Source organism: Halichoerus grypus, chromosome X (assembly GCF_964656455.1).
Source record: "Halichoerus grypus chromosome X, mHalGry1.hap1.1, whole genome shotgun sequence".
Classification (NCBI taxonomy): domain Eukaryota; kingdom Metazoa; phylum Chordata; class Mammalia; order Carnivora; family Phocidae; genus Halichoerus; species Halichoerus grypus.
Window position 1 is genome coordinate 73,402,187 of NC_135727.1, and position 18,383 is coordinate 73,420,569.

At 41.0% G+C, this 18,383-nt stretch overlaps 1 protein-coding gene across 2 annotated transcripts in view; it reads left to right on the forward strand.

Moving 5' to 3' along the window:
- Positions 1–18,383, forward strand: part of OPHN1 (oligophrenin 1) — a 505,885-nt gene that overhangs the window by 445,436 nt on the left and 42,066 nt on the right. For both annotated transcript variants that reach the window (XM_078065007.1, XM_078065008.1), the window contains exon 20: positions 11,677–11,824. In XM_078065007.1, the coding sequence (XP_077921133.1) occupies positions 11,677–11,824 (148 nt within the window). The remainder of the gene's footprint in view (positions 1–11,676; positions 11,825–18,383) is intronic.

The following is an 18,383-nucleotide window of genomic DNA, read 5'->3' on the forward strand; positions in this document are numbered from 1 at the left end:
TGTTTATAAGCACAGAGAATTCTGTATACATGAAGGAGTGAGAACACATGATATGTAAAGAACTATAATAATTCAGTATGGCTGTAGTAGAGTATGAATATAGAAATAGTGGAAGATGAGACTGGAGATTGCAGGCAGTGACCAGATTATGGAACACCTTGTCTGCTAAGGAATTTAGAATTTATCCCAAAGATAGTGTGGGGTCACTGAAATATTTTAAGCAGAGGAGTAGCATGATTATATTTTGAATTTATACAGGTCCCTCAATCCATACTTTGTAGACATATTAAAGGAAGAAGTGACAGGAGGCATAGAGAAACGGGAGACCATTGTAGTAATATTAGAGAGACATGATGAGACATGAAACCAAGGCAATGGCAGTGAACAGAGAGGACATATTAGATTAAAGAAGTATAACTGATAGAGCTTGGTGATTAAATGGATGTGGGGTGTGAGAGAGAGGGAGGATACAAGGATAATAATGTCCAGATTTCTGGCTTGGATATTAGCATTATTTTTGAGTAATAAACAGTTACAAGGAAAGAATTAAATGTGTTTAATTTTCAGAATATTGAGGTTGAGATATCCAAATGGCATCTTTTGAGCAGGCAATTAGATATACTGGTATAGAAGTTATTAGAGAAAACTAGTAGCTCAAACCATGAGAGTGAATTAAAGTGTTGAGAGAGAGAGAGAATGAGTCTAGATAAGTGAGATCATTAGAGGACTGAAAACATAATTTGGGGGAAGATCAACATTTAGGAAGAGCCAGTGAAAGAGACTGGGCAGTGTTCGGAGAGGTAGGAATATGTTTATTCAGAAAGGTAAAGGTTACCCATTTTAGGCTACATTTTTAGAACAGGAATGTCAACTCTGTCAAATGCTGAAGCAAAGTCAAAATAAGGATTGAAAAGGGACCATTGGATTTGGCAGTTAGGAGGTTAGTGGTAATCATTGTGAAAACAGTTACAAGAGTGGTATGGGCAGAGACCAGGTTGAGGAGCAAATGGGATATGAAAAAGTGGAGGCCAGGGGATTGTGGAATGACATCAGCTAGATGGCAGTAGAGGAATTTCTAGCACCAGTGCCTTCCCAGCAACATAAATTTGAACAGTTTTCTACATGCAAAAATATCTTCACAAGAGCTAAGGAATCCTGGTGAGGGATTACAACACCTGGGTGAAGCACAGAAATAAGAAAAGACACACCAAGGAGGAAAGATAGTCACATTATCCCTGTCACCCCTCCCCCAATCCTTGACAGCCCAATGCAGAGATAGAAACCCTCCCCATGGAGAGAGTAAAGTGAGCACCTGACTTTACCATGGACCCAACTGCTGGCCCTCCCCAGGACCAGGCCAGTTCCTGCAGGTCTGGGTGTTTTCCATAGCCCTAGTGTCCTGGTGGGCTCCTGAAAACCCAGTCCCCTGCCCCACCCAGGTGTCCTCCAGCTTCTGTGGTCCCAGGCAGCTCTTGTAGCCCCAGAAAGTTCCCACAGCGTCAGGCCCAGCAGGTTCTTGTGAACCCAAGTCCTCAAGCCACACCAGCATCACCCAGATCCCATGCCCTTAGGGAGCTCCCAAGGCATCAGGCTAAGGGTGGGCTGCCACAAGCCAGGCTTCTGGCCCACCCCACTGTCAGCCAGCCCCCATGTCACCAGGCTCCTGGTGGGCTCCAGTGCACACAGACTCTTGGCTGATTCCAGAACTGGCCAGCTTCCATAGAACTAGTCTTTAGACCAGGTCCCACAGACCCAGACTCCTGGCCTGTTTCAACACCAGGATTGCCCCTGTGGCTCAGGCTCCATGTGGGCTCCTGTGGACCCCGCTTCCTGGTCTACCTCAGTGCTAGGCCAACACCTGCAGCTTCAGCCTATAGGCTAACTCTCATGGACCCAGGCTCCTTGTCTGCCCAGACCAGGCCAGACCTCATAGACCCAATCTCCAGGCTGGCCCCCAAGGCCCCAGGTTACAGGTCAACTTCCATGGCCCTAGGCTCCAGGCTTACTTTAGTAGCAGGCCAGCCCCCATGACCCTAGCCTCCAGGCCAGTTCCTACGAAACCAGGCTCTTGGCCCACCCAGCATCGTGCCAGTTCCTGTGGACCAAGATGCCAGACCCACCCCAGTAATCTCCTGAGCCTAGTGAGCCCCCATGGACCCAGGTCCAGGTTTAGGTTCACCCACACAAACTCAGATTACAGGTCCATCACCACAGACTCAAACACCAGGCCCACACCAGTGAATCCAAGCTCCGCCCCCTTGGGCATCAGGCCTGCTCATCTACTCACCCAGGCACCAGACATACCTGTCCAAGAACTCCAGTCACAAGCCTCCCCAAAGACACCACCTGATGGCCCACTCAGAATCTCAGAATGAGCTAACTGCTGAAGGCTTCTGCCTGCTGAAGCCAGTTTATAAAGACTGGAACAGATGCCTACTTGGACACATGCACAGACACAAATGCAAGGACACAAGGATCATGAATAATGAAGGAAACATGACACCATCAAAGGAAACTAATAAAGCTCCAATAACTGACCCTAAAGAAATGAAGATCCAGGAATTGTTGATAAGGAATTCAGAATAATCATCTTAAAGAAATTAGGTGAACTATAAGAAAACACAGATAGACAACTAAATGAAATTAGAGGAAAAATACATGAACAAAATGAGAAGTTCAACAAAGAAAGAAAAACCATTAAAAAAAAAGCAAATCCTAGAGTTCAAGAAACAGTGACTGAAGAATTCAATAGAGAGCTTCAGCATTACACTTGACCAAACAGAAGAAAGATTTAGTGAATTAGAAGACAGGCCATTTATGAGAAAATTGGACAGCCACATACAGAAGAATGAAACTGGACCATTTTCTTACACCACACACAAAACAAACTCAAAATGGATGAAAGACCCAATGTGAGATAGGAGTCCATCAAAATCCTAGAGGAGAACACAGGCAGCAACCTCTTCGACCTCAGCCACGGCAACTTCTTCCTAGAAACATCGTCAAAGGCAAGGGAAGCAAGGGCAAAAATGACCTATTGGGACGTCATCAAGATAAAAAGCTTTTGCACAGCAAAGGAAACAGTCAACAAAACCGACAGAATGGGAGAAGATATTTGCAAATGACATATCAGATAAAGGGCTAGTATCCAAAATCTATAAAGAACTTACCAAACTCAACACCCAAAGAACAAATGATCCAATCAAGAAATGGGCAGAAGTCATGAACAGACATTTTTCCAAAGAAGACATCCAAATGACCAAAAGACACACAAAAAAGTGCTCCACATCGCTCGGCATCAAGGAAAATCCAAATCGAAACTTCAGTGAGATACCACCTCACACCAGTCAGAATGGCTAAAATTAACAAGTCAGGAAATGACAGATGTTGGTGGGGATGTGGAGAAAGGGGAACCCTCCTACACTGTTGGTGGGAATGCAAGCTGGTGCAGCCACTCTGGAAAACAGTATGGAGGTTCCTCAAAAAGTTGAAAATAGAGCTACCCTATGACCCAGCAATTGCACTACTATTTACCCCAAAGATACAAATGTAGGAATCCGAAGGGGTATGTGCACCCCAATGTTTATAGCAGCAATGTCCACAATAGCCAAACTATGGAAAAAGCCAAGATGTCCATCAACAGATGAATGGATAAAGAAGAGGTGATATATATATATATATATATATATATATATATATACACACACACACACAATGGAATATTATGCAGCCATCAAAAAACCCCGAAATTTTGCCATTTGCAACAACGTGGATGGAACTAGAGGGTATTATGCTGAGCGAAATAAGTCAATCAGAGAAAGACATGTATCATATGATCTCACAGATATGAGGAATTCTTAAATCTCAGGAAACAAATTGAGGGTTGCTGGAGTGGGGGCGTGGGAGGGATGGGGTGGCTGGGTGATAGACATTGGGGAGGGTATGTGCTATGGTGAGTGCTGTGAATTGTGTAAGACTGAAGAATCACAGACCTGTACCTCTGAAACAAATAATACATTATATGTTAAAAAAAATAAAGAAGATAGCAGGAAGGGAAAAATGAAGGGGGGGACATCGGAGGGGGAGACAAACCATGAGAGATTATGGACTCTGAGAAACAAACTGAGGGTTCTAGAGGGGAGGGGATAAGGGGGATGGGTTAGCCTGGTGATGGGTATTAAAGAGGGCACGTATTGAATGGAGCACTGGGTGTTATACGCAAACAATGAATCATGGAACAATACATCAAAAACTAAGGTATGGTGATTAACATAACGTAATAAAATAAAAAAAGACAGGCCATTTAAAATCATACATTTAGAGGAACAAAAAGAAAATAAAATGAAAAAGAATAAAGATATGATAAAGATATGTGAATTTTGTGATCCATTAAAAGAAACAATCTGTGAATTATTGAAGTCCTAGAAATCCCAGAAAGAGAAGATTAGGAGAAACCTTATTTAAAGAAATAATGGCTGAATATCCAAAGGGAAAAAGACTGTCTCTTCAAAAAATTGTATCGGGAAAAGTGGTCAGCTGCATGGAAAAGAATGAAACTGGACCACTTTCTTACACCATGCACAAAAATGAACTCAAAATGGATTAAAGACCTAAATATGAGACCTGAAACCCTAAAAATCCTAGAAGAGAGCACAGGCAGTAATGTCTCTGACATCAGCCATAGCAACATTTTTCTAGATATGTCTCCTGTCACAAGGGAAATAAAAGCAAAAATAAACTATTGAGACTACATCAAAAAAGAAAAAAAGAAAAAAACTTCTGCACAGCTGAGGATACAAACAACAAAACTAAAAGGCAACCTACTGAATGGGAGAAAATATTTGCAAATGACATATCTGTTTAAGGGTTAGTATCCAAAATATATAAGGAACTGATACAACTCAACACCCCAAAATAAATCCAATTAAAAATGGGTATAAACATGAACAGACATTTCTACAAAGAAGATATCCAGATGGCCAACAGACACATGAAAAGATGCTCATCATCACTCATCATCAGAGAAATGCAAATCAAAACTACAAGGAGATACCACCTCACACCTGTCAGAGTGGCTAAAATCAAAAACACAAGAATCAACAAGTGTTGGTGAGGATGTGGAGAAAAAAGAACACATGTGAACTGTTGGTAGGAATGCAAACCTGTGCAGCCACTGTGGAAAACAGTATGGAGTTTCCTCTAAAACTTAAAAGTAGAACTACCCTATGATCCAGTAATCTCACTACTGGGTGTTTACCCAGAAATACAAAGCACTAATTCAAAGGGCTACATGCACCCCTATGTTTATAGCATTATTTACCATAGCGAAATTATGGAAGCAGCCCAAGTGTCCATTGGTAGATGAATGGATAAAGAAGATGTGGTATATAAATGGAATTGAGTATTGTTCAGCCATAAAAAAGAAATGAAATCTTCCTATTTGCAATGACAAGGATGGAGCTAGGGAGTATAATGCTAAGCGAAATAAGTCAGTCAGAAAAAGACAAATGCCGGGGCGCCTGGGTGGCTCAGTCACTGAGCATCTGCCTTTGGCTCAGGTCATGGTCCTAGGGTCCTGGGATCGAGCCCCGCATCAGGCTCCCTGCTCCATGGGAAGCCTGCTTCTTCCTCCCCCACCCCCCCACTTGTGTTCCCTCTCTCACTGTGTCTCTCTCTGTCAAATAAAATAAAATAAAAATCTAAAAAAAAACAAAACAAATGCCATTATTTCACTCATATGTGGAACTTAAGAAACAAAACAAATGAGCGAAGGAAAAAAAGAGAGAGAGAGAGATACGCACAAACCAAGCAACAGACTCTTAACTATAGAGAACAAACTGATGATTACTAGAAGGGAGGTGAGTGGAGATGGGTGAGATAGGTGATGGGGATTAAGGAGGGCACTTCTCATGATGAGCACTGGGTGATGTATGGAATTGTTGAATCACTATATTGTACACCTCAAACTAATATAACAGTGTAAGTTAAGTATACTGGAATTAAAATTAAAAAAAAAAAAGAAAGGACTGAGAACTTCTCAAATCTGGGGAGAGATTTATGAAGCTAGCAAGTGCTTCAAAATTTCAACCTGAAACAATCTTCTCCAAGACATCACGTAAAATGAAAAAAAGAATTTTCAAAGCAGTAAGAGGGAAAGAAAAAAATACATATAAGGGAACTTTATAAGGCTATTGGCAGATTTCCCACAGATGTCTTTCAGGCTAAGAGAGTGCTGGTTGATATATGCAAAATGTGGAAGGAATAAAACTGCCAACCAAGAATATTTTACCTGGAAAAGTCATCTTTACGGAATGGGTGAAGATATTTGCAAATGACATACCAGATAAAGGGCTAGTATCCAAGATCTGTAAAGAGCTTACCAAACTCAACACCCAAAGAACAAGTAATCCAATCAAGAAATGGGCAGAAAACATGAACAGACATTTCTCCAAAGAAGACATACAAATGCCCAACAGACACATGAAAAAATGCTCCACATCACTCGGCATCAGGGAAATACAAATCAAAACCACATTGAGATACCACCTCACACCAGTCAGAATGGCTAAAATTAACAAGTCAGAAAACGACAGATGTTGGCGAGGATGCGGAGAAATGGGTACCCTCCTACACTGTTGGTAGGAATGCAAGCTGCTACAGCCACTCTGGAAAACAGTATGGAGGTTCCTCAAGAAGTTAAAAATAGAGTTACCCTATGACCCAACAATTGTATTACTAGGTATTTACCCCAAAGATACAGCTGTAGTGATCCAAAGGGGCACCTGCACCCCAATGTTCATAGCAGCAATGTCCACAATAGCCAAATTGTGGAAGGAACCAAGATGTCCTTCCCATAGATAAATGGAGTAGGAAGATGTGCTAATGATGTTATATATTCAGCTAAATGAACATAATAAAAATAATAAAACAAAATAAAAATAAAATAAGATGTGGTTCATATATACAATGGGATATTACTCAGCCATCAGAAAGGATGAATACCTACCATTTACAACAATGTGGATGGAACTGGTGGGAATTATGCTAAGTGAAATAAGTCAATCAGAGAAAGATAATTGTCATATGGTTTCACTCATAATGTGGAATATAAGAAATAGTGCAGAGGATCATAGGGGAAGGAAGGGAAAACTGAATGGGAGTAAATCAGAGAGGGAGAGAAACCATGAGAGACTCTTGCCTCTGGGAAACAAACTGAGGGTTGTGGAAGGGGAAGTGGGTGGGGGGGATGGGGCAACTGGGGGATCGGCATTAAGGAGGGCATGTGATAGGATGAGCATTTGTTGTTATACACAACTGATGAATTATCGAGCACTACATCTAAAACTAATGATATACTACTATATGTTGTCTAATTGAATTTAAATTAAAAAAAGAAGATGTGGTTTATATATATAATGGAATATTACTCAGCCATCAAGAAGGATGAATACCTACCATTTACATAGACATGGATGTAACTGGAGGGTATTATGCTGAGCAAAATAAGTCAATCAGAGAAAGACAATTATCACATGGTTTCACTCATATGTGAAATATAAGAAACAGGGCAGAGGATCATAGGTAAGGGAGGAAAAAATGAATGGGAAGTCATCAGAGAGGGAGAAAAACCATGAGAGACTCTTAACTATAAGAAACAGATGGAGGGTTGCTGGAGGGGAGGTGGGTGGGGGGATGGAGTAATTGGGTGATGAGCATTAAGGAGGGCACATGATATGATGAGCACTGGGTGTTATACACAACTGATGAATGATTGAATACTACATCTGAAACCAATGATATACTGTATGTTGGCTAATTGAATTTAAATAAAATTTTAAAAAGGTTAAAAAAAAAGAAAAGTCATCTTTCAGAAATGAAGGAGAGTTAAAGACTTTACCAAACAAACAAAAGCTGTGGGAGTTCATCAACTCTAGACCTGCTTTACAGGAAATACTGAAAGGAATTCTTCAAGCTGAAATGAAATGCCACTAATTAGTAATATAAAAATATATGAAAATGTAAAATCTACTAGTAAAGGTAAGTATATACTCAAATTCAGAATACTCTAATACTGTAATAGGGTAGTATGTTAACTATGTAACCCTAGTGTAAATGTTAAAGTACAAAAGTGTTAAAAAAAAACTAGGTACAATAATTTTTTAATAGGTACGCAATATAAAAAGAGGTAAATTTTGACATCAAAAACAAAATATGGGAAGAGGTGTAAAATGGTAGAGGTTTTGTGTGTGATCAAAGGTAAGTTGTTATCAGCTTAAAAGATATTTTTGTTTATGGAAGCCTCATGGTAACCACAAAGGAAAAACAAAGTAGATACACAAAAGATAGAGAAAGGAATCAAAACATACCAGTACAGAAATGATCACTTCACTAGAAGAAAGACAGCAAGAGAAGAGGAAAGGAACAGTAGAATTACAAAAGAGCCAGAAAACAATTATTAAGATAGAATTAGTAAATCTTTACCTATCAATAATTATGTAAATATAAATGTATTAAAATTTGCAATCAAAAGGCATAGAGTGCCAAATAGATTAAAAATAAGACCCAGTAATATGCTGCCTAAGAGCGACTCACCTCAGCTTTAAGGGCACACATAGGCTCAAAATAAAGGGATGGAAAAAGATAATACCATGCAAATGGAAACCAGAAGAAAGCAGGGATAGCTTACTTATATGAGACAAAGTAAACTTTAAGCCAAAGACTGTAACAAGAGACAAAGAAGGTCATTATATAATGACAAAGTAGTCTATTTTTCAAGAGGATGTAACAATTGTAAGTATATATGCACCCAACATTAGAGCACTAAAATATATTAAGTAAATAAATTAAGATCTGAAGGGAGAAATAGACAACAAAAAATAATAGTAGGGGAATTTGATACCCCACATTCAACAATGCATATAGACCATCCAGACAGAAAATCAATAAAGAAATATTGGACTTGAACTAAACCTCAGACCAAATGAACCTAACAAACATTTATAGAACACTGCATCCAACAGCAACAGAATACACATTCTTCTCAAGTGCACATGGAACTTTCTAAAACACAGATCATATGCTAGGTCACAGAACAAGCCTTAGCAAATGTATGAAGATTGAAATCATACCAAGTATCTTTTTTGACCAGAATGATATGAAACTAGGCATTAATAGCAGGAGGAAAACTGGAAATTCACAAATATGTGGTAGTTAAACAACACACTCTTGAACAACCAGCGGGTCAAGGAAGAAATCAAAAGGGAAATAAAGAAATATTTTGAAACAAATGAAAATGGAAAAACAGTGTATCAAACTTATGGGATGCAGCACAGCAGTTTTAAGAGGGAATTTTATACTGATAAACACCCACTTTAAGACAAAAGAAAGATGACACCCAAGTCGCAACTCAGCCTTCATGCTGCTGGAGCTAGCCAGTTGCCTGCATGCTCCACATGTGCAGTGCCCACCACCCACAGCACTTAATTATTTGATTTTCCACTGTGGCTGGTGAAACAGGAACTCTTCTAGGCACTGTATGATCTTAGGTAATTAATCCCTTTAATTCAGTTTTGTGGTTCTTTCCTCACACGTAAGTATTAATCACTACTCAGCTAAAGTGTTAAAGAGGACCCCCCTGCAGTTCTCCAGAGCCCTTTGTGCAGCTATCTTCTCTCTGATATTTTGCCCTGAAAAATTGTCTTTCTTGCCCTCTCCATACTTGCAACTCAGTATCTTCAACTTAAGCAGACTGATGGGCTCCCCCTGAGCTTCCCTCCATATATTATGGCTTGCAGACTCTCTCCACACTGTAAGCTGGGAATATCATGAGGCTCACCTCATTTCTTTTTCCTGTCTCTCATAGATCACTGTCTTTCATTACCAGATTTCCAGTGCCTTGAAACCCATTGTTACGTGTATTTTTTCTAGTTTTTAAATTATTACTTGCAGAAGATGTAAACCTAATACCTTTAGTCCTATCTTGGCTAGAAGTGGAAGTAGCTATTATAATCTTTTCAGAGGACAGTTTGGCCTTTTATGTCAGTATTTTAAATGTGTTTTTCTTTGACCCAGCAATTCCAGTCAGTCTTCTAGTTGCTGGAGATATAGCAGTGAACATGATAATGTACTTCCATATAGCTTACAATAGATTAGAGCGGCAGACACAAAAACAGAAAAATAAATAATTACAATATGTCTTGTTAGGAAGTAATAAGAAATGCTAAGGAGAAAAAAAAGGAAGGGGGATAGGAGGCATTGCATACAGGGAGGTATGTAAAAATTTTAGATACATTCACTTGGAAGACTCACTAAGAGGAATATATTTGATCATAGCCTACTGAAATTAAGAGAGCAAGCTATATGGATATCTGGAGGAAGAGCACTCCAGGTAGATGAAACACTCAGTGCATAGGTCCTGATGTGTTTGATAAATAGCAAGGGATATTCTTAACTCCTATAGTGCATAAACATATGCTCACAAAGTGGTAGTTATTTAGAATATTATTACTATAGGTTGTGAAACTGTATGGCCTTAGCTGACAGCTACTATGTCATATTCTCTCTTTTCTATGCCATGAGACATTGAGACATGCCCTGCTTTCTATCATTGTTCAGCTTTTACACAAGGTTTCCTTGTGTTCCCAGTCATGTAATTTTTGTGACTTTGCAGCCTGATACTGGTCTCTGGCATTTCTCTTTGCACTAATCATCGGGGTTGATTTCATTTTTGCACTACACAATTGTCCCCTTCTTCCCTCACCATGTGTGTGTCCTCCCAAAATGTGTGCACTCTGGCCAAAAGCTCAATCTCCCCCAGAGACAAGAAAGATTTTCAAATACATATGACACTATATAAAAATTGTAATCATTAGGAGTGCCTGGTTGGCTCAGTCAGTTAGGTATCTGACTCTTGATCTCGGTGTGGGTCTTGATCTCAGGGTCGTGAGTTCAAACCCCGTGTTGGGCTCTGTGCTGAGCATGGACGCTGCCTAAAAAAATTTTGTAATGATAGCTTCTCCCTCATTTGTCCAGCACTTTTTACAATGTATAAGACATTTTCTTTTCGCCCTTTCTTTTTTGAATAAGTAATGCTACATGGTATGAAATTTTAAAAGATCAAAATGATATAGGAGTGAGAAATAAGTTTCCTCCATCCTTTCCTCAGCCACTCATTATTCCTGTCTTGAAGCAAACAATTTAACCAATTTCTTTGGTATCCTTTCAGAAACATTGGGTGCATTTTAGTAACGCTCCACACCCCACCCCTACCCATACAGTGTACCTTGACTACTCTTTTTACTTGATTCTCATCACACCCAATGAGGTACATGGTGCTCTCCCCATATTACAGATGAGGAATCTAAAGCTCAGAGATAGGAGGTGACTTGCCTAAGGTTTTCCAGGCAGTAAGTGGAAATCCAGGACTGTGCAGTTTTTGTCTGCATTCTTTCCTCCACGCTGTGAAGTGCCAGGTCCTGTGTCTTAAACATGATAGGCGACTTCTAAACACTTGCTGGTAGCTAGAGTGATTTTAAAAATCCCAATTCCTTTAGTCATATTAGAATTGCTCTGTCAGACTCTAGATGTAGTGCTGGTAGGCATCAACTGGTAGTTAGCATTAGGGAGACAAAACCTCGATCTTTCTAATTGTTTCCTGAAAATATTCTCCTTTTACAGATCTATTCAGGTCCACCTGAGGAAAGTGCTACACCCCCAGTGCCTCCACCTCGAGTGACAGCAAGAAGGCACAAACCAATCACAATTTCAAAACGCTTGCTGCGGGAAAGAACAGTTTTTTATACTTCTTCCCTGGATGAAAGTGAAGGTCAGTACTGAGGTATATCCTTAGCTTCTTAATAGAATTAGAAGTGACTAGATTGCTGCAATCTCATGAGAAAACTTCACAGATGAGGAGTTGCTTCTTATGGATGAGCAAAGAAAGTGGTTTCTTTCTTTCTTTTTTTTTTTTTTTTGAGCTTTCTTAAGTCTTTATTATTGTATCACATTAATATTTAGGTATTTTGACTTTTTTTGTTATGTTAAACACTATACATTACATCATTAGTTTTTGATGTAGTGTTCCATGATTCATTGTTTGCATATAACACCCAGTGCTCCATTCAATACGTGCCCTCTTTAATACCCATCACCAGGCTAACCCATCCTCCCACCCGCCTCCCCTCTAGAACCCTCAGTTTGTTTTTCAGAGTCCACAGTCTCTCATGGTTCGTCTCCCCCTCTGATTTCCCCCCTTCATTCTTCCCCTCCTGCTATCTTTTTCTTCTTCTTCTTTTTTTTAAATATAATGTATTATTTGCTTCAGAGGTACAGATCTGTGATTCAACAATCTTGCACACTTCACAGTGCTCAACATAGCACATACCCTCCCCAGTGTCTATCACCCAGCCACCCCATCCCTCCCAACCCCCACCACTCCAGCAACCCTCAGTTTGTTTCCTGAGATTAAGAATTCCTCATATCTGTGAGGTCATATGATACATGTCTTTCTCTGATTGACTTATTTCACTCAGCATAATCCCCTCCACTTCCATCCATGTTGTTGCAAATGGCAAAATTTCATTCTTCTTGATGGCTGCATAATATTCCATTGTATATATATACCACATCTTCTTTATCCATTCATCTGTCGATGGACAACTTGGCTCTTTCCACAGTTTGGCTGTTGTGGACATTGCTGCTATAAACATTGGAGTGCACGTACCCCTTCGGATCCCTACATTTGTATCTTTGGGGTAAATACCCAGTAGTGCAATTGCTGGATCGTATGGTAGCTCTATTTTTACCTTTTTGAAGAACCTCCGTACTGTTTTCCAGAGTGGGTGCACCAGCTTGCATTCCCACCAACAGTGTAGGAGGATTCCCCTTTCTCCGCATCCCGCCAACATCTGTCATTTCCTGACTTGTTAATTTTAGCAATTCTGACTGGTGTGAGGTGGTATCTCATTGAGGTTTTGATTTGGATTTCCCTGATGCTGAGCGATGTTGAGCATTCATGTGTCTGTTGGCCATGTGGATGTCTTCTTTGGAAAAATGTCTGTTCATGACTTCTGCCCATTTCTTGATTGGATTATTTGTTCTTTGGGTGTTGAGTTTGATAAGTTCTTTATAGATTTTGGATACTAGCCCTTTATCTGATATGTCATTTGCAAATATCTTCTCCCATTCTGTCAGTTGTCTTTTGGTTTTGTTGACTGTTTCTTTTGCTGTGCAAAAGCTTTTTATCTTGATGAAGTCATTGGACATTCTTTCCTGCTGTGTCGAAGATTAGTTGACCATAGAGTTCAGGGTCCATTTCTAGGCTCTCTATTCTGTTCCATTGATCTATGTGTCTGTTTTTGTGCCAGTACCATACTGTCTTGATGATGACAGCTTTGTAATAGAGCTTGAAGTCCAGAATTGTGATGCCACCAGCTTTGCTTTTCTTTTGCAACATTCCTCTGGCTATTCGGGGTCTTTTCTGGTTCCATACAAATTTTAGGATTTTTTGTTGCATTTCTTTGAAAAAAGTGGATGGTATTTTGATAGGGATTGCTTTAATTATGTAGATTGCTCTAGGTAGCATTGACATCTTCACAATATTTGTTCTTCGAATCCATGAGCATGGAACGTTTTTCCATTTCTTTGTGTCTTCCTCAATTTCTTTCATGAGTATTTTATAGTTTTCTGAGTACAGATTCTTTGCCTCTTTGGTTAGATTTATTCCTAGGTATCTTATGGTTTTGGGTGCATTTGTAAATGGGATCGACTCCTTAATTTCTCTTTCTTCTGTCTTCTTGTTGGTGTATAGGAATGCCACTGATTTCTGTGCATTGATTTTATATCCTGCCACTTTACTGAATTCCTGTATGAGTTCTAGCAGTTTTGGGGTGGAGTCTTTTGGGTTTTCCACATAAAGTATCATATCATCTGCAAAGAGTGAGAGTTTGACTAATTCTTTACCGTTTCGGATGCGTTTTATTTCTTTTTGTTGTCTGATTGCTGTGGCTAGGACTTCTAGTATTATGTTGAATAGCAGTGGTGATAGTGGACATCCCTGCCATGGTCCTGACCTTAGGGGGAAAGCTCTCAGTTTTTCCCCATTGAGAATGATATTCGCTGTGGGTTTTTCATAGATGACTTTTATGATATTGAGGTATGTACCCTCTATGCCTATACTCTGAAGAATTTTGATCAAGAAAGGATGCTGTACTTTGTCAAATGCTTTTTCTCCATCTATTGAGAGGATCATACGGTTCTTGTTCTTTCTTTTATTATTATTTTTTTTTTTTTTTAAATTTTTTTTAAAGATTTTATTTATTTATTTGACAGAGAGAGAGAGAGCGAGAGCAGGAACACAAGCAGGGGGAGTGGGAGAGGGAGAAGCAGGCTTCCTGCCGAGAAGGGAGCCCGATGTGGGACTCGATCCCAGGACCCTGGGATCATGACCTGAGCCGAAGGCAGACGCTTAATGACTGAGCCACCCAGGCGCCCTGTTCTTTCTTTTATTAATGTATTGTATCACATGGATTGATTTGTGGATGTTGAACCAACCTTGCAGTCCAGGAATAAAACCCACTTGGTGGTGGTGAATAATCCTTTTCATGTACTGTTGGATCCTACTGGCTAGTATTTTGGTGACAATTTTTGCATCCATGTTCATCAGGGATATTGGTCTGTAATTCTCCTTTTTGATGGGGTCTTTGTCTGGCTTTGGGATCAAGGTAATGCTGGCCTCATTAAACAAGTTTGGAAGTTTTCCTTCCACTTCTATGTTTTGGAACAGTTTCAGAAGAATGGGTATTAATTCTTCTTTAAATGTTTGGTAGAATTCCCCTGGGAAGCCATCTGGCCCTGGGCTTTTGTTTGTTGGGAGATTTTTGACTACTGCTTCAGTTTCCATAGTGGTTATAGGTCTGTTCAGGTTTTCTATTTCTTCCTGGTTCAGTTTTGGTAGTTGATACAGCTCTAGGAATGCATCCATTTCTTCCAGGTTATCTCATTTGCTGGCATATAGTTCCTCATAGTATGTTCTTATAATTGCTTGTATTTCTTTGGTGTTGGTTGTGATCTCTCCTCTTTCATTCATGATTTTATTTATTTGGGTCCTTTCTCTTTAAGGACCCGTGGCCAGGGGTTTATCAATCTTATTAATTCTTTCAAAGAACCAGCTCCTCGTTTCGTTGATCTGTTCTACTGTTCTTTTGGTTTCTATTTCATTGATTTCTGCTCTGATCTTTATTATTTCTCTTCTCTTGCTGGGCTTAGGCTTTATTTGCTGTTCTTTCTCCAGCTCTTTAGGTGTAGGGTTAGGTTGTGTATTTGAGACCTTTCTTGTTTCTTGCGAAAGGCTTGTATTGCTCTATACTTTCCTCTTAGGACTGCCTTTGCTGCATCCCAAAGATCTTGAACAGTTGTGTTTTCATTTTCATTTGTTTCCATGAGTTTTTTTTAATTCTTCAATTTCCTGGTTGACCCATTCATTCTCTAGTAGGATGCTCTTTAGCCTCCATGTATTTGAGTTCTTTCCGACTTTCCTCTTGTGATTGAGTTCTAGTTTCAAAGCATTGTGGTCTGAAAATATGCAGGGAATGATCCCAATCTTTTGGTACAGGTTGAGACCTGAATTGTGACCTAGGATGTGATCTATTCTGGAGAATGTTCCATGGGCACTAGAGAAGAATGTGTATTCTGTTGCTTTGGGATGGAATGTTCTGAATATATCATAAAAGCCATCTATGGGAGAGGGGGGAAAGATGGCGGAGGAGTAGGGGACCCTATTTCAACTGGTCCCTGGAATTGAGCTGGATAACTACCAGAACACTCTGAGCACCCATGAAACCAGCCTGAGATGTAAGAAGATCTGGATCTCTACAAACAAAATACCGCAGCCGGTTGGTTTTGGGGTACGAAGCGGAGAGCCGTGATCCCGCGGGCAGATATCGGAGGATAAACGGCGGCGGGAGGGTGTCTGGACGTGGGAATCCTACACCGCCGGTGAGTGACAGCTTCGCGCGCTGCGGGCGGGGCACAGACTTGCAGACCGGTAGCGTCGGGAAAGAACTTTAGGGCAGCCCCTGGGGTGGAAAACCAGACTGGCGGGGTCGTGCGCACGCGAACTGCAGCCCCCCCGGACAGAAACCGGAGCGACGGTCGCGCGCAGGCGAACTGCAGCCTCCGGAGAGGGAAACCCGGTGCGCCGGGGTCCTGCCGGTGAACTGCAACCCCCGGGGGTGGAAACCCCAAGCGGCGGAGTTGCGCGTGCGCGAATTGGGAGCGGCTGGCGGTTTTAGAAGCACAAAGGGCAGAGACGTGCCCCGACCTGGAGGCAGGACTGGGAGCGCTGCGGAGGGGTGCACAACCCAGGACGCTGCAGTTTATAGCAGCATGGACAGAAACGGAGACAGTGTGGCCTGGAGAGCTCACTGAAGAACAGACTGAGGTCTCTCTGCTCTGAGGCAGAGGGTTGGAAACGGTCTCTTCTGCTCTGATTCGTGGAAGAGACGTGGAAAGCCTCCAGGGAAAGGCGCCAGAGAACAAAAGCCCCAAAGACTGATTCCCACTGAGCCCATCCCCCGCCACAGGGGCGCAGGGCAACTCCGCCCAAACAGGGTTGCCTGAGTAACAGTGCAGCAGGCCCCTCCCGCAGAAGACAGGCTGGGAAAACAAGAGGCCAGCAACCCTAAGGTCCCAAGAAAGCAGGTGCATCTTGCTTGGGTTCTGGTCAATAATTTGGACTCTATACATTCCCTCAAACACCCATCAACAGAATGACTAAGAGGAGGAGCCCCCAAAACAGAAAAGACTCAGAGATTATGACTTATGGTGCAGATTTACAAATGGATGCAGACATAACCAAGATGTCAGAGATGGAATTCAGGCTAGCAATTGTGAAGACAATGGCTAGAATGGAGAAATCAATTAATGGCAACATAGAGTCTCTAAGGGCAGAAATAAAAGGTGAATTGGCAGAACTTAAAAATGCTATCAATGAGGTCCAATGCAATCTAGATAATCTAACAGCTGGGGTAAGTGAGGCAGAAGAACGAATAAGCGACCTGGAAGACAGTATAAAGGATAAAAAGGGAAAAGATGAGGCCAAGGAAAAACAACTGAGAATCCATGAAAATAGAATCAGAGAAATAAGTGACACCATGAGGCGTTCCAATGTCAGAATCATTGGAATCCCGGAGGGAGTGGAGAGAGAGAGAGAGGGCTAGAAGATGTATTTGAGCAAATCGTAGCTGAGAACTTCCCTAATCTGGGGAATGAAACAAACATTCGAGTCCTAGAGGCAGAGAGGACCCCTCCTAAGATCAAGGAAAACAGGCCAACACCCTGGCATGTAATAGTAAAACTTGCAAATCTTAGAACCAAGGAAACCATCTTAAGGGCAGTTAGGGGGAAGAGATTCCTTACGTACAGAGGGAGGAACATCAGAATAACGTCAGACCTATCCACAGAGACCTGGCAAGCCAGAAAGGCCTGGCAAGACATATTCAGAGTACTAAATGAGAAGAACATGCAGCCAAGAATACTTTATCCGGCAAGGCTTTCATTTAGAATGGATGGAGAGATGCAGAGCTTCCACGACCGGCAGAAGTTGAAAGAATATGTGACCACTAAGCCGGCCCTGCAAGAAATATTAAGGGGGGTTCTATAAAAGGAGAAAGACCCCAAGAGTGATCTACAACAGAAATTTACAGGGACAATCTATAAAAACAACGTCTTCACAGGCAACATGATGACAATTAATTCATATCTTTCAATAATCACTCTCAACGTGAATGGCCTAAACGCTCCCATAAAACGGCACAGGGTTGCAGATTGGATAAAAAGACAGGACCCATCCATATGCTGTCTACAAGAGACTCATTTTGAACCTAAAGATACATCCAGACTGAAAGTGAAGGGATGGAGATCTATCTTCCATGCCAGCGGACCTCAAAAGAAAGCTGGGGTAGCAATCCTTATATCAGACAAATTAGATTTTAAACTAAAGTCTGTAATAAGAGACACAGAAGGACACTATATCATTCTTAAAGGGTCTATCCAACAAGAAGATCTAACAATTGTAAATATCTATGCCCCCAACATGGGAGCAGCCATCTACAGAAGCCAACTGTTAACCAAAATAAAGAGCCATATTGATAACAATACGTTAATTGTAGGAGACCTCAATACTCCACTCTCAGCAATGGACAGATCATCTAAGCAGAAAATCAAGAAGGAAACAAGAGCTTTGAATGATACATTGGACCAGATGGACCTCATAGATATTTACAGAACATTCCACCCTAAAACAACAGAATACTCATTCTTCTCGAGCAGACATGGAACTTTCTCCAGAATAGACCGTATACTGGGTCACAAATCAGGTCTCAACT